Raw genomic sequence first — 24,263 nt, 5'->3', positions numbered from 1 at the left:
CGCGACACTTGCGCGAGCGAAGCTTGCCAATGAGACGCCTCAGATTGGCCTCGGTTCCTGTGGACCCCTGCGACGCCAACGGGCCATGGCAGCCCCATGGGGTAGCAGCTGCGGATGTTCGGGGCGATGTGGTGATACACAGGTCAGAGCTGGTGGAGCCTTGTGTCAGACAATATAGAGAGACCATGACCCGGGCTCTGCGATTCGGAATCTGAACAGCTTTGTTTGCGTGGCTGTTGTGCTTGGCCTTCCCCGCATCGCACCATCGTTCTCAACTCTCCTTTGCGGCAGACGACCCACACAGCAACATCATGGCGATCTTTGATCTGAAGAAGAATCTCGTCTTCGTAAGCTCTTATCTGCAGGAACGAGAAACCGCTTGACATCGGCTGACTGCTTCAAGTACGGCGCATACCATCGCGAACCTGTACGATCATGAAGCTGATCCCAGCACGTATACCTCTATTGCTAACACCAGGTCTGGTAGACCAATGTCGCGATTCATATAGGATGTGTTCCCATCCTGCTAGCCACTGGATTTCTTTTCGTACGTCGCACGCGTTTGTCAAGTTTGATCGCAGCTCACGACTACGCAGGGCACGAACACGCCATCTCTTCGCACCCCAGCACTGCTGACCCGCCTGAACCTCCCTCTTAATCTTGGCACCCTCGCCTCACTCACGTACTCAACCCTTTACCTGGTCCTCTCGCCCAACATCGCCGGCGCATCTATCACGCCCTTTATCGTCGGTGCCGCCGCGCTCGCGAACAAGCTCACGACCAAGTATGACCGTTCAAAGGTCAACACTATTGCCATCGCGGTGCATGTCGTTAGCTGGATCATGCAGTTCGTTGGGCATGGCAAGTTCGAGGGCAGGAAGCCGGCGCTGTTGGATAATTTAGTGCAAGCGCTGTTCCTGGCGCCGCTGTTTGTGTGGTATGAGATACTGTTCAAGTTGGGATTCTACCAGGGGTTGAAGAAGGATGTAGAGGCTGCGATTGAGGTAGAGGTTGCGAAGATTGGTAAAGGGAAGGCGAGCGAGTAGATGCGCACACTACTGAAGGCTGATAGAGTTGATGAGAGTGGCGGGTGGAGTCACGATATGCATGGTTGTTACGGAGTTTGATTTAGAGAGCGATGTCTGTGGGTTGGTTTAGGAGGCAGAATTGAATACTTCAGACTATCATCATGACAGCCCCACACCTTAGTACAACGCACCACATTTTACGTCTTGCTGTATTCACACTTGTATCTGGGTCGTCGTTTGCTCATTGACTCACCAGTTTTACATCCGGGGAGTCCTTCATCGACCAATCAAGTCTCTTCCCAACCGTCAGTTGGATGTCTTCGATAGTATAGTGGTCAGTGATTCTGCTTGTCACCCTCAGGACAGCACGCAAGAGGCCAGAGCTTGTCTAGTATTCAGCTCAGTTCCGTCTGGGAGATCTGAGACAGATTGATCGAGCTCTTGAGGTCCCCTATACTATCAGGTAGTGTTCTTATTGTTCCAATCTGGGAGATCAAGGCTGACAGTTCACCAGCTTCTCCGAAAAGTAACCTGAATATGTCGGCCTCAATATTCTTTGCTCCTAGCCCTCACGACCAGCTGCAGATGCGTAAAGCTATCAAATCACAACCCACAACACGTAGTGCATATCAAAAATGAACGTAACTTGTTTAGTTATAAGGAATTTCGGGCCCAGTCACGTCATCCGCGGACTAGGTCCCCTGCATTGGTGCGCTGTCATGTTTGCAGGCAGCCCTGCGGCTCTGCATGTAGGCCTGCTTCACCATGACTACTTCGCTAAAGTGTCTTTCCATTCAATTGAAGTGAATGAGTTGTTACTTGTGTGCTGCTACGTGTTGCGGTTCTTCTTTTATAGGGTGATGCCAAGAACAGAGCGACTGATGTTGCTCGCCCATAAGAGGTTGGTGCTGGTGATGATGAAGTGGGTGCTGGTTGGAGACAGTCACTTCACGGTGGCGTCAGGATTTGGAATCTACTTTGTCCTTTACGCTCCAAGACCTCCTGTATGGTTTGAGGTAATCCCCTTCGGTTCAAAGAAGATCCGACTCGTGCTCCAGTCGGTCTTGGGCAGCACCTCCACAAAAAGCGGCTCGATATTCTTCAAATAGTGCTCTTGAGCAAATCTAAATCAAGCTTGGCTTTAGTATACTAACAAGAAGATTACAACTCATGTATGTATCAGTTGTCTAATGTTAAGCAGATAATTTGGTGACGTACTCCCCCTTAGTGTCGGTGGTCAACTTGCTGATGCTTTCTTTACGCCCCGAACAAAGAGCTACGACGCTCATGATGTCCAGCATCGGACTTGCTGAAGCCCAATCAGTAGCGAAAACAAGACAAGTCGAGATATCGCAAGAGTTTACCTGATCTTAGTGTCCTCGGGATCTGACATGGTCAACCCTTGGGTTGAAATACACGTTCCGGCATTTCCAGAGCGACTTGAATCACAGATTGAGTGAAAGCAATGTTCACGAGCTTTACAGGGAGCGTGGGCTTGGGTCAGGCAGCTGCGTGGACACAGACAAACGCTCGTCGCACACCCTAAAAGTCTGCCTTTGTCAAGACTTTTCTCGTCTTGGGCTGTGACCTGACTCTCTTCGTGTGGCTTCGATCACACGCTAAATGAGAACCACTAGTCAGATAGAGCGACCGTACCAGGATCAGCACCTCATTTTTCATCCAGGTCGATGTTGTTGGTGGCGCAACCTCTCTGCTGCGCATAAAAGCTGCCTCAGCGGAGATTTGGGAGCACAAATAGTCCTTGTTTTTTGGTTCTCTTGGCCAGTGATGAAGGCAAAAGTTGCTCGGCGCAGCCCTACACAAGACAGATTGTAAGGCACTACCTACTCTGCCCAGGTGGTCAAGAGACTCTCTAAACTTTGACCAGAAGAAATGTAACGAGCTGAGGTCTCTGTGACACGCTAAACAATACCAGATTCACGCGAGCGGAAGATGAGCACTTGAACTGTGCCAAGTCCGCCTTGTGCCTTCCCAGATCAGAGATTCCTTGGGGCTGACGTGGAGTCACCGATGGTCCAGGGTCAAGCTGATGGTGCAACATCTTCGCCATGAAAATTCAGATCGCATTCCTTTGTTCAATGGTATCGGTTTTGATAATCGTGTTGCGTGAGCATTCCTGGGTTGGGCAGAGTCTCCGTGTACCTTCACAGATACCTCCTACGAAGCCGGTCAACATGTGTACTAGACACTTACACTATACCGTTCCACTTCACCAGGCCGAACAAGCAGCGCCAGACTCGGGTCAAGATTTGCAAGATAGCACCGACTGAAGGCTTCGCAGGTTCAAGCCCAGCTTGTCCCCGCGTTCCAAGACGTTGCCTCTCGCTTGGTCGTGCTAATCCACGAGCGGTTAGCGCGCATGGTTCGAATGCGAGTATCTTGCCAGCGTATCACACCACCTTGCTTTCCGTCTCGGCATCCCGAGCAGCTCTTTGATGTCACAATCGGAGCTTCCGGCCTAGCTTTTGCTTTCAACACAGGAAGCTGTAGTCACCTGCCAGCACACACGAAAGTCGTCACTGCCCAGGTGGCGGTCGAAGATAGGTAAGCAAGGCTGATGGAGCGGGAGAAGGTGGGGCATTGTGGAAACACCCTGCATCGATCATCCGCTATGACGTTGAAGGGTGGTAGAGTGTGTGGTCCACCCTAGAGAGATCATGTGCAGAGTACACGAATGCATCGAACAGCTCATCAGGCAGTGCTAAATATCTCGCTTTGCACTCTATAACAAAGACTTGGTTTCCGGGCGAGCCGAAAGATGCCTGTGAGTCTGCAAACACAAAATTGTTTGGGTAGACATCGAGTCTGCAGTGCATGCAGCATGCATTAGCTTGACGCCAGTGCCGTATGTAGTCTGTCACACCGATGGCGTGGAAAAAACAAAAGGCTCAACACCATGCAATGCTAGATTGGCATTGTGTATGCTGCCGTACCATGGCTGCACAAACAATCATCAATACCTATGTTGCACTCTGCGTGCAGCACACCACACGTCCTAATCTGCGATCTGCATCTAGCTTGACCTTACAGTAGCAGACAACGACGAACTTAACCCCGAATCTGGCATACTTAGTCCTACAGGAGGGTTGCACGTCGGGTCGATACATAGTGCCGGTGCGGCATGCATACGGCAAGTCGGAACTTTTGAGGCTATATTCTTTCTGTCATGGACTGGCCAAAGTCTCAACAAATACCCTTTTCCTAGCACTAGGTCGTGAAAGGTGGGTACCCCAATACACCTGACAAACTTTATGTCTCCACCTCTGCTTGTGACAGCAAGTCTCTCTCGCTATACGAAATTTGAGGTCTGCCTTTAATTGAAGACGTTCTTACCTGCCTGATCGGTACATCTTGATGTATGACACCGCGGTTTTTGAGACAAGGTCCATAATTTTGTTGTGGCGTGAGACCGTTCTGAGCTAGAAGGCGGAAGCGTTCAGACAGCTGCATTTGTCCTTGATTATGGCGTGTCAAGCTTGGATAGGCTTTTGTGGACCCACATTGCCGAAAAGCGGCAGATACAAACATGAGAGGGTCTTAGGTCTGTCGCAAGCATGTAATTCGTGCCAATGTCGTCGTGTTCTCTGGAAGTGTCTCTCATAAGACACGTCTGGTGTAGTTAACAACCGATAACACTTTTGACCCATGCGTACATTAAGCGCGAGCGATGCGGGCGACTATCTCCTGGTACTATTGCTAATTCGGAGCCTCCACGGATTTTGTTTGTTGTTGTAGGGTAACGGGATGTGGCACCTGGAGACCGTTCACGATGATCACTGCATATGTCCACTGGGGCGTCACGCCACCTTTTGCGTGGAAAACGAAAAGAGAATTTGAACTTTGTTACAAATGAAACTTGCCCAATGTACTGTCTGATGTACTTTAACATCAATTGGGTGCTTAATATCAGTCACAGCCGCCGTGAATGTTTATGTTACCTGGGATGTCTCTAGACTTGCCTCCAAATCACAACTGCGACTTTCGGTGTGTTTTATAAGGACCCTGATCGAAGGACGATGGCGTGAGCGATAGATCGTGGCCATGGATTTACCAACGGTTTCGCGAAAGCCAACGTTGCACTGTACAAAACATCAATGAAGGAGTTGTCGTAAGGAGGAGGAGTGAGCGAACGAGATTCTGAAGACTGACATAAGATGTTGGGACCCGATGACTCTTATCTGCGTCAACACTGCAGACGCTTCTGCAGCAAGCAGTTGTTCGCAGCGATGGCTCTCGACATATTCATCTTGTGGAAAGGCGAAGATTCCTACAAGGATGTCTAGTGGGTTTGACAGAAGTGACATCACGTCTGACCGGCTTCTCAAAGCATACAATGAACACGATGCCGCTCCGTTGTAAGTGGTCCTCGTTGATTCTCGATGCGTTCGGTCGCGAGCAGGAGTTCTGCAACGAGTCTCCGAAGACGACGGTGTGTCAACAGCGTGGCTACCGGAAGGGACGTGGGGCTCAATTGAATAAACAAGTTGTGGAGGTGAAGTGTTGCTACGTGCCACACTGAGCTGACTTGGTTAACAAGACAGTCATGTGGATACTATCAAGTAACGTACATCACATGAGCTCCTCTAAGCTATTGCAGTGAGAGCTTTTCTGTTTCGAACACCGGTGAGTGTTCTGCGCTATTTCTATTCTGAAGTGCCATGGTTTGTTGCTCCTTCCGCTCCAAATTTCGCTCGCCAAGTCTCACCTTTGCTCGATTCGAATACCTATAACGATTTCCAGTCACAGCCACTTCCTGGTCATCCGCTCTAATGGAGAATGCAAAGCTCAAGCAGTCATAGGCGTAGTCTACTCCTCTCATAGATTCATGCAAAACAGAGAACGCTCTGCTAGATGTGAAGGCGACCAATGCACCACCCTACCACACGCCAGTCAACGACGCAAGCTGTGAACCAGAGACTCTAGAATACTAAAACCAACGCCAACAGTACCAGATGATCAGGAAAAGGCTAGTCCCTGCACAGAACTCGAGGCCATGGTACTGATGATGAGTATGTCAGTGACGTCGTAGTGCATCGTCGGGTGGAGCCAACCAGCGAGACAGAGGCTAGACGGGGCGCGAGGTGGAGAGTACCACTCTTGAGACCAGTTACGACACTGCTGAGCCATTTCACGACAGGAGGGCTTTGAAGTCGGGTTCTGGAGTTGGGTACGTTAAGCTAGGCTCAGGCTGCCGATCATAGTGATGATACAAATGACTGCGGGTCAAATGACCATAACGCTTCTGTGTACTTTTGATTGGCGATCCGTTGTTGAGCTGTTGATGGTGCCCAAGCGTGCAGGGCAGAAGGTGTACTTCTGTGGTCCAACGGACCGAAGGGCGGTTACATTCATGATGTGCTCATGCAGGAAAGGAGAGATTGAAGGTGTGCTCGACCAGCTACACGGCTGTTGTTTGTGAGAGCACATACACTTTCGGCTAGCACATCCAGTTCTCGTTTCCACTCGTTCATCAGTCTTAGACTGTCTTGCAGAATGTACAAGTGGAGTACGATGACACTTGCCCAGAGAGCCCAGAGATTCTTGCCCAGGAGACAAAGCAAATGGGTGGACATCCTCGGCATCACTGCGAAGTCTACGATGATCCTAGATTTGTGCATTTTTTTTTAGAACGAGACAGCGCTGTTATCCGACTCCGGCTGAATCGACCTATACGATTTATGACAAATGATCATGCATCATTACGGCACTGCGGCTCATGCTCGGACTCTCGTCCCAGGGAGCTTCTAGTAGCATGTACCAACGGGCGAAGCATTCCTTCGTTGGCAAAGAGCGGCAAGAGGTGTTTCGGCAGTCGAGGCGTCAGGCCGACGGCGGTGGGCCGCTCGGTGTTGGTGGCGGCTACGATACGGAGTGCGAGCGAAGGAGGCCATCGTTGCGATAGCGTGGCTGGGAGTGACATGTTTGGTACAGCATTGTTCCTTGTGTATGACGCGGGGCTGGGTAGTCTATGTTGGGTACCTATGTATGTATCATTTACATGTAGATTACGGTGTGCATCCAGATGATCGTGCCGTTGAGTACGAGCATGTGAAGTCGGCTGTACAGAGGCTCTAGCCCTGGGCGCTCGGTCCGACTCCGACTGGTCTTACTGCAAACGCCTGCCGTGCATGTGAAGCGGAACGCAAGTTCCGGGAGGATGGCGCAGTGAGAGGTGGTTTCACAACAGATCCATGGTGGCTTTTCACGTGGCCTGAAACAGGCGGAAAAGAACGACATGCCTCGTGAAAGTAAGTATACTTTTGGCGAAATGGTATAGCATTGTAAGGGTGCTGATAACGGCAGCGGTAGCGGTAATTTCAGAATCCTGCGGGATTTGGCGACCTGGAATATTAGCACCTGTCGCGGCCTGAAGCGAGCTTCACAGAGGGCAGTTTCACGCGTACCTGCAGGATATCTACCGTTGATTGTTGAAATAGCCGCCTTGGCCTGCATCAGCGACCCCTGAAACGGTAGTGAGCGGCTCTCAACCGAGACGAGCTCATGTGCCGAAGTTATATGGGTGTTTTGGTGATCTATGTCACTATCGGGCCATGATTTCAAGCCGTCCGAGACAGGGGTGGGCGAATACGGGACGCAAGGCTGCCAGCGACATTCTCTGCCCGACGTTTGTCGCTACCAGGATCCGGGGTCTTCGAAAGTTTGCCAAAGGATTGAAGAATATGCACTCAAGTATTGGGCGGGTTGGAATGACCTGTTGCTTGGGACCGCTGCCGCAATTACCCTTTTTGATGCCAAAAGTGATGTGGCCTTTTCGAGATTGATGCCGGCACGATCGCCGCGAAATTTGATGGCGACCGAATGCCCGGCGACGCATGAACATTCATCTCATGACGTCCTTGCTCGGTTCCAGGACTGTTTCTCGATAGTGTTTAGATGGCCACGCGCAGCTTCTGGGATCAAGCCTGAAGAGGCTAACACTGTACGCTTTGCACGAGGCCTGCTTCTACCACTCTGCAAGATACAGGACCCAGCAATATGATCTCAAAGGGTGGAGATGACAACTCTCGTTTCGCGAGCGGTAATGAATATGTGGGTCCTCGAGCATCTTATGCCGTTGATGTGGCTTGGAGCCTTGTTCTTGCACGGGGCTTCTAGAGCGTCCGGAAGTACAGTTCCAAGGAAGTAGCGATCCGTCAGGACCCAAGGCGTTCTAGCGCCGCTACCCCGCGTCAAAACTTGCCCCGCCACGCTCGGTGTCGGCAAGGAAAAAAAGTTGTGCAGAGCCTCACGTCACATCACAATCCTAGCACGCGCCTTCCACGCCTCGTAGTACCACATCCACCCATAAGCCAAGCCCAGATTACACATCTGCAATGTCCAATCTCGACGAGGACTCTGTGGACGAGATCCTTTATCTCGCACGCGCCAACGAAGCCTCCGAACTCGAGCAATTTCTTGCAACACTCTCGACACAGATATCGAAACCGAAAGATCAGATAATTGCAGAGGCTGCGGATTCCTACTCGCAAAATACAGCGCTGCACTATGCTGCAGCAAACGGACACAATGGTATATACGCGCACAGCTTAGGGCACAACCGCAAAGCTGACTCGTCCACCAGATATCATCAAGCTTCTGCTTTCGACAAGTTCCACAAAACCAGCACCCTTCCTCAACTTGACGAATGCTTCTGGCAATACAGCACTTCACTGGGCGAGTTTGAATGGGCACCTCGAGGCGGTGAAGCTGCTGATTGAAGCTGGAGGTGACATCACAATCTTCAACAAGGCAGGGCATGACGCTGTATTTGAGGCAGAGGTCAACGACAAGAAAGAGGTGGTTGATTGGTTGCTGGGGCATGTTGAGGCGCTGGAAAAGAGCGTTGGCGGTGGTCCCAGCAACGGGGAGGGCAGCGCAGGGGCCGATGAGGATATGGTTTTCAAGGCTGGAGATACAAGTGGGCCAATGGAGGATGTCACAGAGAAGATGGGAGAGATGCAGACAAAGGATACCCAGGAGAAATGAGCATCGCCGCCCTGAGGAGACAGCTACTTGCAACAAACCTCCCTCCACGCCATTTGACGCAGTTGCTTCAGATGCATTCGGAGGTACAAGGTCAAACGCAATCATCATGAGAAACGTGGTATATTGATATTGTTCATACGGTGTGCGTTCCGCACGTAAATGGTAAGGTCTGATAGATTGGACCAAAAGAATATGCCATCCAACGCGGATATAGATGATCAGCCAAGAGTCTTCGTAGATGTCGAATATGCTAATGAAACAACATTAGGATGTCTGCAATCACCTCCAAATACATACTATCCTACCTTGAGTGCCAACGCGCAAATCATTGAGATGCTATGCTGCATTAGTGGACGTAGCGACTTTACTTGCTCTATTCTTCCTTACCACCCAGCGACTCAATCAAGCAGCCAAGCACGGCGTTTCTCTTCTTTCTTCTCACGGCGCTTTTCCTTGAAGGCCTTTACTTCCTTCTTGTTCAGAGACTTGCCGCGGCGCTCGGCCTTGAGACTACGCCCATCGTGACTATTTGCTGCAGCATCCACGTCGAAAAAGGCTGTCATTTGGCGCTTGCTCTTGTTCTCGTCGTTGTGCATTTCAGGACCTTGCCCTGCTGTCTGAAATTTGCCGTTGAAGCGATTGAAGTGGGCTTGCGCTGTATAGTCGTTTGCAGCACTTGGGTTTGGCAAGCCTGCGGCTAGTGCTGCTGCAGCTTTGGCAGCTTCCTCGGCCTCCTCTTCTTCCTCCGTCGCCTCCTTTGCGTAGTCGGCATTGGGGTCATAGCTTCCATGAATTGCAGGGTTGTAGCCTCCCCATTTGCGCCTGGGTGGTGAGCTGGTGCCGGGCGCGCCAATGTTTGAAGGCAGGGCAGCAGCGCTGTAGGTTCTGTCACAATCACATATTAGGATGGAGAAGGAGATATAAGACGGCATTTGTTAGCAAACCTGTCGTACGGAGCATAGCTGGTTGTGGTGGCCTCAGGCACACGTGGGTTCTCCCATTGCGAGGCGCCGGTCTTGCTGTTGTAAAAGTACCAGGCGTTCGCATTGCTGTCCCAACAAGGCTTCCAGCCATCGTCGTTCTCGTCCGGCACAGGCTCATCAGGCAAGGGAGGCGCCTCCTCGTCTGGTAGCGGTGGATTATCTTCTGAGATGGCACCTTCGCTCCGCTCGCGAGAGGCGCGTTCATCTGTTGCTGGTGGGGCCGCGGGCGATGCGCTTCGCCCGTGTTCGTGTCCGTCATCGTGACTGGTGCTCTCGCTGGGATGCGCCGGCTCGGCTGGCGACGGCTTGACCTCGTCGGCGGTCATGATGGTAACCTAGGTTGTATCTGTAGAATGTGGAGGTTAGGACTAATGCGCTAGCAAGAAAGAGGCTGTTGTATGCACGATGCCGCGGCTGCTGGACGGGATGTGGGCATAAGACAACGGGGAAGTTGAAGCTCGGAAGAAGCTGGCTTCTAGGGCCTTGGCGGCGATCTCGCCGCGGCACGTGATGCTCCACGGTCTTCACCGTCCTGCCTGATTGGGAGCTACTGCCGACAACATCGCTAACGTTGGCTGTGGAGTGACCACATCGCTTGACGACGATCCTATGAGTTCTCGTGTCGATGCCGTGGAGTCAAAGCCGTGTGGTTGCCGGCTCTCCAGCTGTCGGTGGCGGCTCATAACATCACCTGACCATGCTGCCTCTGTGGATCTGTGGATCTCGTGAGCGTTGAGTGTACCGTCCCTGTGAAAGTAAGACGCTTCTCCGGCATGATCGAATCACGGAGGCACGTCCAACATCGGAGCCGATTAGCGGTAGTCGACGCTTGTTGGACGAGTGCGGATACTCAGCCTCCTCACCCGGTTCGCTCAACAGGCGCCTCTTGTGATGAGCCGAACAGGGTCTGGAGGCTGGGATCAGGGTGGTGCAAGCCAAGCAGCCGATGACATGCACGCAAGGCCAAGGCTAGAGCCGTTGAATAGAGGGTGTTTCGTCTCGATCGCTTTTGGCTGAAATCGACTCCCGCCTTCCCTAACGCGCTCCAAATCGGCCAGCGTGCCGCTTAGGTCAAGTGGGGAAGCACATGTGTCGCCGCCTCCCAACGTCAGGCAACGTCAACCTGAGGTCCCAGTGCGCTGCTGCTGCACGAGCAGACGGCGTGCTGGGCCAGACTGGCGCGGTAGGCCCGCCAGACCGAAAGACAAACGGTGGTGACCGCTGAGTGTGTCTTGTCGCCAAAGCATGCCTGTCTGAGCTGCTAAATATGCGCTCGCAGCGGACCGACGCCAGCATCGTCGACGCTTGTCCAGCCTCGACAGGCCACGGCGCGCTCCAGTAGCGCACCCCGGCTCCTCGATGAAACTCAATGCCAGAAACGCCCATTGGCTGCCGGCCGGCAAGGACATGTTCGCCTGCATCACATCGGTGGTGCATGGATCGACAATCATCAATCATGGTTCGGAGCGCTAGGCGGGGACGGCCAGCCGCCAGATCTGGGGGCTGAGAAAAGCACTCACAATCGTCCACACCATACCTAGTCATTTCCCCGACTGCACTAATCTGCACAGCTGCTGCCGTGTCTTGCATCACACCAAACACGCTACGCGGCGAGCGCGCAGGAGGATTCCTCTCCGCTGTGCTACTGCAGTATTGACATCGCAAGCCACGGGCGGACTCCCCACAAGCCTCCCGGGATATGCTGCATTCTCGGCTCTCAAACAGCAGAAGCTCCATGACCTGCCCATCTCCGCCTGCGCTACGGCGATTCTGAGAGCATAGCAGGCCTGCTCGCATCGCCGCCACGGCCGCTACCTTTCTGACCCAATTCTTTAGGTTGGACCTCGTCTGCCCCTACCAGCTGCTCGCCCTGCTGCTGCCGCATTGCCATTGCTCCTTCATCCTCCTCATTCTCCTCTGTTGATACTTGCACTGATTTTATTTATTACTGCCGTACCTCGCCGCACTTGGAGCTCCTTCGAGACCGCGCTCGTGCATGCCCAGCCCGCCTTGACGCCTAGAAGTCCCGTCTGCGCCGCAATTCTAATCCTGTACTGTAAGTCGGTCCCGTATTGCTCCTGTACATCCCTACCGGCGGTCCACTCTCCCCTGCCGCCTCGGTTGCATTTCAGCAGGAGCCGGACGGTGGTCAATCGAAACGTCAGCCCTGCACGGACTCACGGCTTCTTTGACAACTTCTCCAGATCCTAGTCGTCTGCAACAGCCGCAGATTCCTGCAGCGCTCCACACACAATTTTCCCGTCCTCTGCCTAATCGTCTTCAGGTACATATACGTGTTCAACTGTGTGGACGCCCGTTGATGTAGTCGCTACATCTTGAGACATCCCCAGTATCTGCAGCCTAACAGCCGATCTCTTTGCTTTTCCTCAAACTCAACAGTCTCATGTGGACTCCCGGACAAATCATCGAGGAATCTGTCTCGTCCTGAACATCTCCACACCACAATTGAACGTTTTCGTCTGTTATGCTTCTCAGCATGAGCCGCCCACCCAGCATCCCTTCCCATGGAGGGCCTCCAGCATCCTACCATACCTACCCGTCCCCGCCAGGGCCCTTCTCACATGCAGAGAACGAGCATAGACATGTAAAAGAACCAATTGAAAGCCAGAGCAATACACGACGACTTCCTAGCCTTCGCACTCTCTTGGAGCCTGAGCTTCTCGACAAACCTTCAGACTATCCGCTGCGCCAAATCGTACCTCAACACAGACCCAATGTTTCTCCACAATATGCATCGCGGAGCCCCACTACTTTGAAGCGACGACACGACTTTGATAGCCACGGACAGGAGCAGTTCGAGCGCAACGCACCGTCACTGCAGATGTCTTACGTACACCGACCGCCACCGTCTCAGGCTCAAGCTGAGCAGCACTCTGCGACTCCTTCGACGCCAGGGTCTGCGCTCAGTAATGCGTCGATGGAGTACCAACGCCATGGAAGCTTCAAGGCGATGCACGAAAACATTCCTGTGAGCGCCTTCCGTCAGCCATCAATAGTGTCCGAATCGATGGTTGCACTATCTAGCCGCCCAATGTATGACGACATGGAAGAGAATTCCAGACCGGTCAGAAGACGCGTCGATGCACTCTCACGCGCCCCTGTTCGTGCGTCGAGGTGTATTGCTCAGCGTGAAATGCCAGGTGAAGGCCTTTGCTACATCTACGAAGACGGGACGTTTTGCAGAGCCGTCATAGATGGCGAACCAGTCAATCCTTCATGGGGTATAACCAAAGCAGGCAAACCGCGTAAACGGCTAGCTCAAGCATGTTTGACCTGTCGAGAGAAGAAGATCAAATGTGAGCCAGGTTTCCCCAAGTGCCACCAGTGCGCCAAGTCTCAGAGGGTCTGCAAAGGGTAAGTTGCTCAAAGCCTATGATCTGTGCAAGGGTGTTCACTCAGCAACTGCCGTGGCGCTGTGCAGACTCGAGCATACACATGATGCTAACCGTTGGTAGGGGCATGAGCCAGCCGAATCAATCGAGCCCAGGCAGTGGATCAGCCGCTGCATCACCACCAGACATGGGTATCGCACCTCTCCAAAGCTATACTGCAGAGTCTATGAGTCCTTCAATGGGCCCAGAGACCGTTAATCGCATTGCGGATTTGAGAGAGAGCTTGCGAACAGCTGATGCTCGGCACAACGGATGTCCGTTGAAAGCTCGGGACCATTTGCCACTACCTCCAAACATTGGCACTCGGGACATGTCAGTTCATTCATTCGAATCCGACAGGAGTGGCTCGATGAATTACCGAGATCACCATGAACGAAGTGGTGGTTTATACCAGGATCATTTTGCACTGCAGTGGGAACAAGATCCCAGCGAAATGGATCCCAAAACAACATCACACATACTGGACCTGTACTTCCATCATGCAGGGCGGGCAACATATGGCATGTTCCCACGTAAAGCCTTCATGTCGTGGGTGCAATCCAGTCGACTAAGCAAGTCTCAAGATGATCGCATGCTCTTGTACTCGCTACTCGCCATGGGCTCGCTTTTCTCACCCGATGCTGACAAACGCGCACTCGGAAAGCGATTCGCTGCCGTCGCCACATACGCTGCGGAGAAGCGATTTGGGAAATTCAGCCTGCAACTTTGCCAGACTCGCCTTTTGCTTGCGCTCTACCAATTCGGTCAAGGCAAGGCGCCAGAGGCGTGGGATTTCTGTGGTGGCGGACTCCGTGCGATCAGTGCCTTGAACCTGAACACCGAAGAGGGTGTGAAGGAGCTGGCAGATGGATCCCCTGGATATGAATACGGGTTCGATCGTCAGACCTTCGAGGAGTGCTGTCGACGGACCTTTTGGTCAGGGTTCCTGATGGATGTAAGTCTGCATGTCACGCGGCTAACTACCATCGATGACCTAATACAACAACAGCGCTACAACGGATTCTTTGGTGGAACACTCTTTGTTGTCAGCATTGAAGATGCTTTCGTCCGACTCCCATGTATCGAGGCTACCTTTGAGGCTGGTGCACCGTGCGACACTCCAAGTTTCGATTACGAGCTTCTGAACCGCTTCGCACCGAAGACCCCTACTCTTGGTCTTATGGCGTACCTTTGCCTCATATCAGCCCTTTGGGGTGATGTGCTGACATTCACCGGACGTGCAGCTCGCCGTCCGGATACTGGCTACGAACAACATTACGAGCCATTCTATACCAAGGCGTACGAGCGCTTAGAGGGCTGGCATGCTATGCTGCCTGCCAACCTACGATACTCCAGACAAAACCTGGAGATCAGCATTGCCGAAGGCAACGTTGGCACCTTCATGTCACTGCATGCCCTTTATCATGCAACTGCCATCCGGCTCAATCGCCGGATCCGCGTGAATGCACTGCCTGTCGGAAAATTAAGTCGCAACATCGAATACGCACTCCAAAACGCCTCGACGTTCCTGTCGATGATGCAAGATCTGGCCCACATCACTGGGCAACGCCGCGACCATGCCCCAGAATACTTCTTTTCAACACCATTTCCTGGCTACGCGTTGATGCTGTCAATTGACGTTCTATCATCTGCCGGAACATTCACTACACTACCTCATCTGATCGACACGATCAGCACTACGATGTCTTGCATCGAAGATCTTGCCATGTTCTGGGCGTCGGCACGAGCACAGCAAAAGGCTGTTTCCAACCGACTAAGACAGCTCACCGACATCGCCATGGAGCACCGACAAGGAAGCAACCAAGTCCAAGGACACACAGGGCGATTCTGGAGAATCGCCGACAGTCTCGACGTGGCATTTGGCAAGGACGATGCCATATACCGAGCAAGCGACGAAGAGCTCTTCAAGGTCGTAGGTCAGGTCATACACCACTGATGCGCCTCTTTGCTCCCTTGAGGATGAGAGGCAGCAACAGCAGAGTGGATTCTCGTTGCATTTGCACATGTACTATAATAGACACGGAGCGGAGCGTTTGATTGGATTATGGGCGCGGGACATCGCCGAAGGAAAGGCACGATCACACAATGTCTCCCCAGGAGACTTTAATGACATTATGTACAATGAACGCACTACCAGCGAATAGTTACCACCGCAGTTCCTCAACGTCCATCGTCTGGCTCCCACAGCTGGGACAAATCCGCGCCGTGATGTGACTACTGTAAGGAGATGGCTCCGGCGGGTCGCACTACGCACTACCCAACTCTGATCCAACTGCCGCCGCCCTCAACAATGTGTGCCAGCTGCCTAGCGGCTCGGTGTACTGTCCCAGTATCTAACGGCATTGTGTGCCAATGTCTAGCGGCACTGCGTTAACGGCACGCTATACACGGAGATTTTTAGTGTCCCGGCCGGGGGGAGCGGGGGTATCGATAATTCGGCGGTAGGGTTTGTGGTACCTAGTGGTTGAGGTTGTGGTAGTGGTTGTGGATGCTTTCGGGCTTGCGGTGGAGCTATAGGGGTTTTGCCCGCACTACGGTTCGGAGTTTTTTCGATGGCGGCGTGTGGCGTGTGGCGTGAGGGGCCGTGGGGCTGAGGAGTGGAGTGGAGTGGAGTAGATGGGAGGGAGTGTTGTGTGGTGTGTCAGCGGGGAGGGGCTGGAAGATGTTGTAAGTACAGTGCAGGACGTGGTCTGGAAGGTTTTCTGTGGTCTGGAGTCTGGAGTCTGGAGTATGAAGTCTGGATCTGATATCGAGGATCGGGGAGACTGGGTCTGGAATTCGAAAAAGCCGGGTGTGTGTATAGAGTTGTGTTCCGAGATGGGGATGGAAAGGGGCTATTGTGTGTGTGTGTGTCACGGCATGGGTATGGTTGCATCATGGATGGTCTATCGAGTACGGACATGCTCACTGTCGCTACAAACTCGCGGGTTGTCTTGTCTCGCGGCAGAGTATCCGTAGCTAGAAACGGAGTGCCAGGGCGTCTGCGCGGGACTGCGTGAGATATGCTTTCGTGGGCTGTAGCCCCCCGCCTTGGAAGCGTCGCAGCGCAGTGGAGGCAGTGGATACAGCACCGGCATTCATCGTTTCACGGGCGATTCGCGGGGACTGCTGTATAGTGTACGTACGCGCTCACTGCCCCGCGGCACGCTCACTCCCATCAGTATTGCAGGGCAAGACCGCGAAAGAGGGGATTCGAGAACGTAGTGTCAGCACACGCACATGTTGACGTCAGGATGGAGGAGCACGCAGGAGTTCAGAACGCGGCATTTCACAGCGGCAGCTGGGCTGTTCACATATGCAAATTGCGGCCTATACCGTGGCTCGGGGTGCGGCACGGCAGCGGTGACAGATCGACTTGACGTTGCGCGGCTCGAGGGCAGGCCTCGGACAAGATGTTTCGTGTGCAAGTACGGTTCCAGGGCTGTGCTGTTGCGTTGACTGCGCACTCCGGGGTTCAGGGTGGGCCTGGATCAGGGTTTCCAGGCACAAGTCGCTGGACCGCGGACTCCCCTCGATCTTGGTCTGGCTTGGCCGTGATCAAGCGCTTTGGGGGCAACGGCAACGGGTCTTGAGGCTGGGCGTGCGCTCGGGCTTTCACTATGCACATGCAAGATCACGTTTAGGTTGCTGCCAGGATGTGCATGACAAGTTGACAGTGTAGAGCAAAGGTTCTGTGGAGTGTTGCTGAAGATGGTTCAGGGGATGCTGCAGTAGCTTGAAAAGGACGACCCTGTGCACGTGAGTCTGAAGGTTCGCCGGGTCCAACCAGGTCAGGCAGGTGCTTGCCGCCTGCAGGACACGTTGAGGATATCGTGCGACCGTTTTGAGAAATCAGCGGGATATGATACTGCAGATTGATCGCCCTTTGACAAGAAATCAAACTTCTAGGGAGTCAAAATACGGTGTTGTGTCTATCAGGTTACTACTCAAAAGCAAATGCAGTTATTAATGTGGTTAGAGTTCAGCGCTGCATTGAATACAGGGAAGAATAGCCGTCTCAACCATGTTGTTGTACGAACGCGAGAGCGACTGGAGGACGAGGAAACATCACGCGAACTTTCATAGCGATAGTGGATAGTGATGAACAGTAGGCAGTAATGTGGATACCAATAACGTTTATAGCCCGACCCCTTGCTCACGCCATGGCGCGTAGCAGCCGTTTGACGTCAAGTCAGGGAACCCATGTCCCATAGTCTATCATCAGCGGAACCGCGGAACTTCATGTACCATCCCCACTCTCGGTTGTAACTATAACAGCGGTCCAGTAAGAGGTCGTTTTCTGCGTCGCTGTCAAGTCCCAGCTCCCTCGCTTCTCTGCGTGTCTTGAACCACAAAGCCGACCAACGATTGTATTCTTCATTAGTGTCGAACGCGTCTGGCCATTCCGGAGGCCCGTTGGTGATTATACTGCGCGGTGACTTGGCAATCGATCGCATGCCGAGTGTCGCAGGCGCTGCTGACAAGCACAAGAGACTGGATTGTTGGCTCGGAATCTGGAACGCATCTTCGCTTTGCTCCGTCTACAACCTCGTGTTAATCGTGAGTTGTAATCAGAGATTGGGAAGACTTACGCCTTGCCTGCTGCTGCCCGACGAGAGACTTTGCGCAGACGGCCCGTTATTGCCGCCGTGATTTAGGCCTGAAGCTTGCGCTATGAAGCCGACGTTTTCGGAAAGTAACATCGAATGGTATCCCTCGTCCACCTCTAGAATTAAAGGAGACCCGGACGAAGCTGCAAGTACGAGATCCAAAGCCATGTTTGCAGCAGCGGTAAGCTGCATATCCACAAACGTAGTATGGCTGACGGTACTCGGCAGGGCGGAGAGCTGTGATGCACTGGGAAACACGGACGACCCTGCCTCGATCACCAGATTAGCGCCGTTGGTCGTAACAGTTCCTAGCCAACGTTCTATGGCAGTTCTGCACCCAAGGTCCTCTTTTGAGGTCAAGTCTACGTGTTGGCTTAGGGCATCGACCGTAACGTCTCCGCAACAGTGCTCCAAAAGAGGGGGAAGCGGTTTCGCGTTAGTAGCGACTTCAAATAGCCCATCCAGGAAGCTTCTCATTCCATTACTCATGGCATGCTTGACCACACCGTATTCGGCCTTTCTTTCTGAGCGACTCCACCATGCGAGTGGATCCAAATACTGCCCCGGTACCTCATCATTGTTATGGCCTCCGCAATCGTCCTCAAGTGCTGGGACGGAATCTACCACCAATTCTGATCCTTGTGGAGAGGACGCTGGGTGGGCAGAACGCGCGGCATCTTCATATGCGGCCGTGGGCTCAGAACGCTAGCCTGTGACCTTCTCTTTGCCTTTACTGCTCTCAACTGTGTCCGCTGAGCCGGCGAAAGCCTGCTGTATGGGAGGGCGTGGTTTTGATGCAATATCAAGCTCCGCAAACCGGGGGCGGACCTGGAAAATGTTTACACGCGCAGCGTTGAAGACCTGCTCAGAGGGTGGAATGGTGACAGCGAGGTTGGTGTTCTCAGTGAGTCGAGTGATAAAGAACATGAATCTGCCAGTCTTGATTTGCATCTCGGCGAAGTTGGCGCTTCCAGCTGGGATGTTCGTGTGCTTGGCCATGCTCTGCTTGTGCGTCTTGAGAATGCTGGATATGCGTTCGAAGCGATCGTGGAAAGGGTTGTCTTCGCCATCTCCTCGTGTGATGTGCGCGACTGTGAGGCAAGTCGTGCGCTCGTACAACACCAGCTCTCGGGCGTCAATAATGTCCGCTAGCTGTGACAACAGTGCTTCGATAGTGCCCGCGTTTGGAATAAGGAAGTAAATGATCTTGGTCCAGGCCTTGTACAAGCTCTGGTCCCAAATACTGGTAGGGAAGAACTCAACCGTGTCGCTGAAGCCTTCGCTGGCATCTCGGATGTAGTTCGAGCGCTCGTGATACATCGCTTCTCGGAGGCGCGCCTGCACTAAATCCATCTTGTGAATGAGACAGAAGACCTTTGCAGTCGGACTGCACTCGTGGAGAGCGCGGATGATGTTTGAGTAAGAAACGACATCTGCCTGAAATTCGCGAGACTCGATATCAAAGACGAAGATGAGGACAGCCACAGAACCAAAGACATGGCTGCGCGACTGGGTGAGGTAGTTCTCAACGAAGCCATCCTGACTGTACACAGTCAATACCCAGTTGTTCAATCACGAGGCCGAGTGCACGTACCCTCCGCAATCCCACAGATTCAGCATCAGATTCCCCATGAACTTGATGTTGCTGTGCTCGACATCGATGGTGGCGCCCAATCGGCGGACATCTTTAGCCACATAATTGCTGAAGACAATGCTGCGCATCGACGACTTGCCCGCCCCGCTCTTGCCCATCAGCAGCACCTTGCGCTGCTTTTGGCGCTTCTGGGAGTTCATCATGGAGGGTTGTTTGATTGGCAGCGCGGGACCGGTTATTGCGCGTTGCGGTGAGACGCCCTAGCGAAGGGCTGGAGACAAAGCGGAACGAAGGACGATAGGCGTGGGCGGCGTGGGCGGCGCGGTAGCTGTGAGATGAAGCTGTGATTAGATGACGTATCGCAATGGCAGTCGCGTGGATTGAGCAACGTACGCGTACGACTGGCAGGAGGTGAAATTACTCGAGTGAATCTGCGGGGCGCCGGTAAAACAAGCGCGTAGCACAACAAAGCTTTACGAGTGAGGCAAGTGCGCAGAAACGAGGCGTGGGAAGGAGCTCCGAAGCTTGGGCACGCGTGTAAATCCGAGCTTGGCAACGTCAAGCTCGACGATTGCGGGGCAACGGCTGCAAGGCCGCAACCCCTGACAGTTGCGGACTTGGGTATGAAAACGTGGGACAACCGAACGTGCGCACGATAGCGTCAAGTGTATTCGTATTGTGATGATTACTCGGCGGTGTCGCAGAATGCTGCTTTCTAGAAGCGCTTGAAATTCCTAGGCTGGGCCGATGTCCTACTATTTTACAGATCCATTTTCCGTACCCTAAATGTCTGGCATTCAAGACATGTCCCGTGAGAAGTGAAAACCATATGAGATCGCAGTAAAGGCTAGCAACTAGCTGATGAAGACTGATGCATCGCTGGAGCCATGAAAAGCAAAAAACCGCCAGGTGCCGACCTTCGAGATCGTGCATCGTGAATATCCAACTGGCTATAGCCGTGCTACGCCAGTGATGTGAAAAAAGTCCAGATTAGGAAGTGTTTGGTGCACGCCGTCGAACACAGAGAAGCGAAAACAAAAGCAGGAGAGGAATCTCAGGGTATCTCAGAAAACAGTTCCATCGGACAGAATCATAATAGGCGGCTCTTTTGTGTTCGGTCGCGACACTTCTGCAATTTCTCGACCCCCCTGCAACGAGTTAGCCGAAAATCGTAGATCAATCTAGAGTGAAACTTGCCTTCCAACTGCCGGCTTCCAGCATCTGCGCCAGAGTCAGCTTGTCTCGCCCGCTCAGTCCGAGCGAGCCGTTGACTTCAATGAGCAGCTCGTCCAGTAAGCCGACTGTGACTGCGCGCCATTCGACAATGACGTCGTCGTCTGCAGTGAACATGGGCACGACTTCCATGCTGGGCTGTCCCTTGAGCTGAGCATTTCGCTGGTACTGCGCAATACCACGCTTGGCGTCTTCGGTTTTGAGTGTCAGAAGTCCGGTGTCGATGAAAAGGCCACCGTTGCGGTACTCTGGCAGTCCGGTGAGGAGCTCGGCACCGGCAAAATGCACGCCCATGAGCTTGGTCATTGGGACCATCAGGGAGTATGTGAGCCATTGCGTGAGCTTGTGGAACGGCACAATGTTCTCCCACGGGTGCGTAGGGTGGGACGGCATGACTGAGCAGGGCCAAGCGTCGCCCATGGGAATGCCGTCGATCTGGGTCCGCGTTGCTGGCCAGATGGGCGTCAGGCTCTCCATCAGCGTGTTCCAGAGGGTGGGGAGCGGGACAATGGGGACCGAGGAGGCCTGGGTGGTCGGGTGCGAGAGCAGGTAGTCTGGAGCGGTTAGCGTGGGCCGAAAGGAGTGCGGCGGTGATCATGTACCAAGCATGTTTCCAGGGCGGGCGTCGAGGCCGAAGACCTCCTGGTTCTGCAGCGCCTCGGAGAGACGCACCAGCAGATTCGTGCGGCCCTCGAGGCCGTCCAGGGGGTTCGACTCGGTGACCTGCAGGCCGCGCGCCATGACGGAGAGGTCGAGCTTGCGCAAGCCGGCGCTGTCGACCTGGCACGGCTCCTTGGGGTTGCTGCTGAAGGCACCGGCCTTGAACATCTCGAGGCTGGCCACGGCAAGGCCCTCGCTGCGGCGGTAGATCTTGCCCGACTCCTTGCTCTTGTACTGCCACTTGGTGCCGGCGCCGGCGTCGAGCAGGACGGACACGAGGAAGAGGTCGAGCAGGCGGCGCGTGCGCTCCGAGTTGTCGACGGTCGACGGCCACGAGGCCATCAGCTGGTCGATGCGCGGGCGGCCACCGACCTCGAAGTGCTGCCAGCGGCCGTGGGGCGGGATGGCGGCGTAGTCGGGGGCGTAGTCTCTCTGCTTAGGTCAGTACGGCGACAGGCGCGGCGGGGGTGCAGCGCACCTTGACAATGGACACGACGAAGCTGGCGACGTCGCTGAACTTGGTCATGTCGACGGTGAAGTGCTTGAGCTGGTTCTTCTTGGCCTTCTCCAGCACCAGGCGCGAGCGGTCGCGCACGGCATAGATGCTCCTCAGGTAGCCGGCCGGGTCGAGGGCTGGGTCGGGGGCGCGAGGCAGAGGCACGTCGGGGAAGCTGGTGGGCCGCGAACCGTTGGCAGTCGAGGGGCCGGGGGAGCGCAGCGAGCCGTTGGACGAGCTGGGCTGGCTGCCGCCCGGCGAGATGGTGGGCTTGGAGCTCTTGCGGTTGAACAGACGCATGGCGGGCAGGTGCAGTCGAGGGGCAGGCGGGCAGGTGCAGAAGAAGAAGCAGCTGGCAGCGCTGCAGCAACGGGAGATTTGGAGCCAGAGCCAGGCACGGCCGTCGCGGGCGCACAAGCGATCCTCCGACGAACGAGCCCCGAAGCAGCTGGCGCAGAGGGCGGCGGGCCGCTAAGCTGTCTGGGAGCCGGGCGGCAGCGGAGCCTGCTGGGATCGCGGACAAAGGCTGCAGACGCCGTGGAGCAGTGAGCAGTGAGAGCGAGCAGTACAGTGCAGCAACAATGCCGCCGACCGACCACCGCCGCTGCAGGACACGCCGAGCTGCTGCAGGACATGTGCTGCCACAGGCGCCCGCCCGCGCTGCCAGACACGTTCTCGTCGTGTGCACGCTGAGCCGCCTGCGAGCCTGAGCCGTCCTGCGAGTCAACCTGCGAGTCACGTGCACACGCAGTGCAACCAGCGCTGCCACTCTCCTTCTTTCGCGAATGCGACCTCGGGAATCTCCCTGCCATCACGTGCAGTAGTGCAGCACAGCCCTCGCAGTCTCGCAGTGCAGTTCAGTGCCGGCCGCCGTGCAGCGTTTGTTGCATCTGTGCTGCTTCAGTGCTGACATGCCATGCCTGTGCCTAGCCTGCCGTGCCTGACTGACATAATACTGTGGGACGCAACAGTGGGACGCAACAGAACCATGCCCCCCTCTGCCGACGCTCGCGAACCTCGCGGAACGCACCAAGCCCTCCTTGCGGTAAGCCCCGAAATGCCTCAGGACCGCACTTGCTAGGTCCCAGCCCCGCCCGCTTGCAGCATAGCACTGTGCCGCGCAAACGCTACCCCAAGGCCTTCAGCGCTACATGCACTCGATTACTCGACGCACGCTGCACTTACTCGGCGCTGCAGAGCTGCAATCGCTGCGCTCGCCCGCACTCCCAGACGCTGCTCAAGCCAACTACCCCCGCTGCACGCCGCTCACCCTCTTTGATGCCCAAGCAGCAACTACCTATGTATGTGTCCGCGCGCCAACAGGGGTCCGGCCCTCGCAGACGGCTCCATGGCTGCGGGTTTGACGGGTCGCGGGATTGCCCTTCCGAAGACCAGAGCGCCAGGCTGGTCGTTTGAACAAACGCGCCCGCCTGCAGCAGGCACAACTTCAGTTCCTTATCGTCGTCTCGGCGGGGCCCTGCCACCCACAGATCCTGCTTTAGCATCGCCTGCGCTCCCACGTCCACGGCTCGCAAACTCGCTGCCACTCCTCACCACCAGCCCGCGCGGTCCATTGCGACTCATGTTTCGCCGGCCCGAGTCATGCCTCATCGTAGCCGTGCCCCCATCACTGGCCAGCACGCCCAGGGGGACCAGCACCTCCTGGCCAACATGCCTGTTGCATGCTTGCCGGCCACTCTCAGAGTCGGGACAGTCCGCTTGCGCCAGACCGTGCCATCTCCGCGGTTTGTGGACTGACCAGCGATGCAGCTCGCGGCTCACTGACCATATCTTAACTCGCGCTCTGTCCAGCCGCCCGCGCTCTCTCGTCGTCGGCAGCCCAGAGCCCCTGGCCTAGATTTTCTAGCGCTAGCACGGCCACGCCCATGCCGCGACTGGGTCAGGCTGTCCACATGGCAATTCGCTGCCCTGCCTGCCGCTCCCGTGTGTCGTCAATTTTGCAGGGCCACCGCCGCTGTCTGCTGCCACGCCCGCTGCACAAGTCAGCCAGGGCTCGCAGAGCAATCCACGTCCGACCCCGTGTGAGCATTGGGCTGCGACTCTGCCCCTCGCAGGCCGGCCTGCGGCCTCATCCTCGGTCGCCAAAGCCGCACCAATGTATCTGCTGCGCCAGGCCAGGCGTGCATGTTGCGCAGGCAGTTGTTCCGAAGCGCTGAAGCGCTGCTCCGATCTTGTCCCATCGGCAGACGACGTTTTGAGGAACTCCGCGCCTGCTGAACGGCCGTGGCTTGCACCTTTC

The 24,263-nt window shown here is 54.7% G+C and overlaps 6 protein-coding genes across 6 annotated transcripts; 3 read left to right on the top strand and 3 right to left on the bottom strand.

The window, feature by feature from the left end:
- The first annotated feature begins 78 nt into the window (after positions 1-78).
- On the top strand, positions 79-1,136 carry C7974DRAFT_121179 (uncharacterized protein). Its single transcript, XM_046135152.1, has 4 exons — positions 79-347; positions 404-427; positions 488-547; positions 597-1,136. The coding sequence occupies exons 1-4, from the start codon at positions 312-314 to the stop codon at positions 1,044-1,046; spliced, it is 570 nt and encodes a 189-aa protein (XP_045999788.1). The 5' UTR covers positions 79-311; the 3' UTR covers positions 1,047-1,136.
- A 7,247-nt stretch (positions 1,137-8,383) lies between these two features.
- On the top strand, positions 8,384-9,035 carry C7974DRAFT_431509 (ankyrin repeat-containing domain protein; the record flags this gene model as incomplete). Its single annotated transcript, XM_046144785.1, has 2 exons — positions 8,384-8,579; positions 8,632-9,035. 2 exons carry the CDS (start codon positions 8,384-8,386, stop codon positions 9,033-9,035), a joined length of 600 nt encoding a protein of 199 aa, XP_045999787.1.
- A 227-nt stretch (positions 9,036-9,262) lies between these two features.
- On the bottom strand, positions 9,263-10,567 carry C7974DRAFT_121114 (uncharacterized protein). Its single transcript, XM_046135151.1, has 3 exons — positions 9,980-10,567; positions 9,423-9,920; positions 9,263-9,371 (listed from the first exon to the last, which is right to left on the bottom strand). The coding sequence occupies exons 1-2, from the start codon at positions 10,342-10,344 to the stop codon at positions 9,434-9,436; spliced, it is 852 nt and encodes a 283-aa protein (XP_045999786.1). The 5' UTR covers positions 10,345-10,567; the 3' UTR covers positions 9,263-9,371; positions 9,423-9,433.
- Positions 10,568-12,515: 1,948 nt separating this feature from the next.
- On the top strand, positions 12,516-15,367 carry C7974DRAFT_305128 (uncharacterized protein; the record flags this gene model as incomplete). The annotated part of the gene is made up of 2 exons (XM_046138010.1): positions 12,516-13,393; positions 13,495-15,367. The coding sequence occupies 2 exons, from the start codon at positions 12,516-12,518 to the stop codon at positions 15,365-15,367; spliced, it is 2,751 nt and encodes a 916-aa protein (XP_045999785.1).
- A 3,250-nt stretch (positions 15,368-18,617) lies between these two features.
- C7974DRAFT_121060 (Gtr1/RagA G protein conserved region-domain-containing protein) lies at positions 18,618-20,128 on the bottom strand. Its single transcript, XM_046135150.1, has 3 exons — positions 20,008-20,128; positions 19,615-19,942; positions 18,618-19,563 (listed from the first exon to the last, which is right to left on the bottom strand). The coding sequence occupies exons 2-3, from the start codon at positions 19,815-19,817 to the stop codon at positions 18,726-18,728; spliced, it is 1,041 nt and encodes a 346-aa protein (XP_045999784.1). The 5' UTR covers positions 19,818-19,942; positions 20,008-20,128; the 3' UTR covers positions 18,618-18,725.
- A 102-nt stretch (positions 20,129-20,230) lies between these two features.
- On the bottom strand, positions 20,231-22,538 carry C7974DRAFT_461174 (uncharacterized protein). Its single transcript, XM_046146156.1, has 4 exons — positions 21,986-22,538; positions 21,450-21,939; positions 20,812-21,401; positions 20,231-20,762 (listed from the first exon to the last, which is right to left on the bottom strand). The coding sequence occupies exons 1-4, from the start codon at positions 22,301-22,303 to the stop codon at positions 20,679-20,681; spliced, it is 1,482 nt and encodes a 493-aa protein (XP_045999783.1). The 5' UTR covers positions 22,304-22,538; the 3' UTR covers positions 20,231-20,678.
- Positions 22,539-24,263: the final 1,725 nt, after the last annotated feature.

This window comes from Boeremia exigua, assembly GCF_020726555.1.
Source record: "Boeremia exigua strain MPI-SDFR-AT-0100 chromosome Unknown C7974scaffold_3, whole genome shotgun sequence".
NCBI classification, from domain to species: Eukaryota; Fungi; Ascomycota; class Dothideomycetes; order Pleosporales; family Didymellaceae; genus Boeremia; species Boeremia exigua.
Note: the sequence above shows the minus strand (reverse complement) of the source record. Positions and strands in the feature narration are given on the sequence as shown.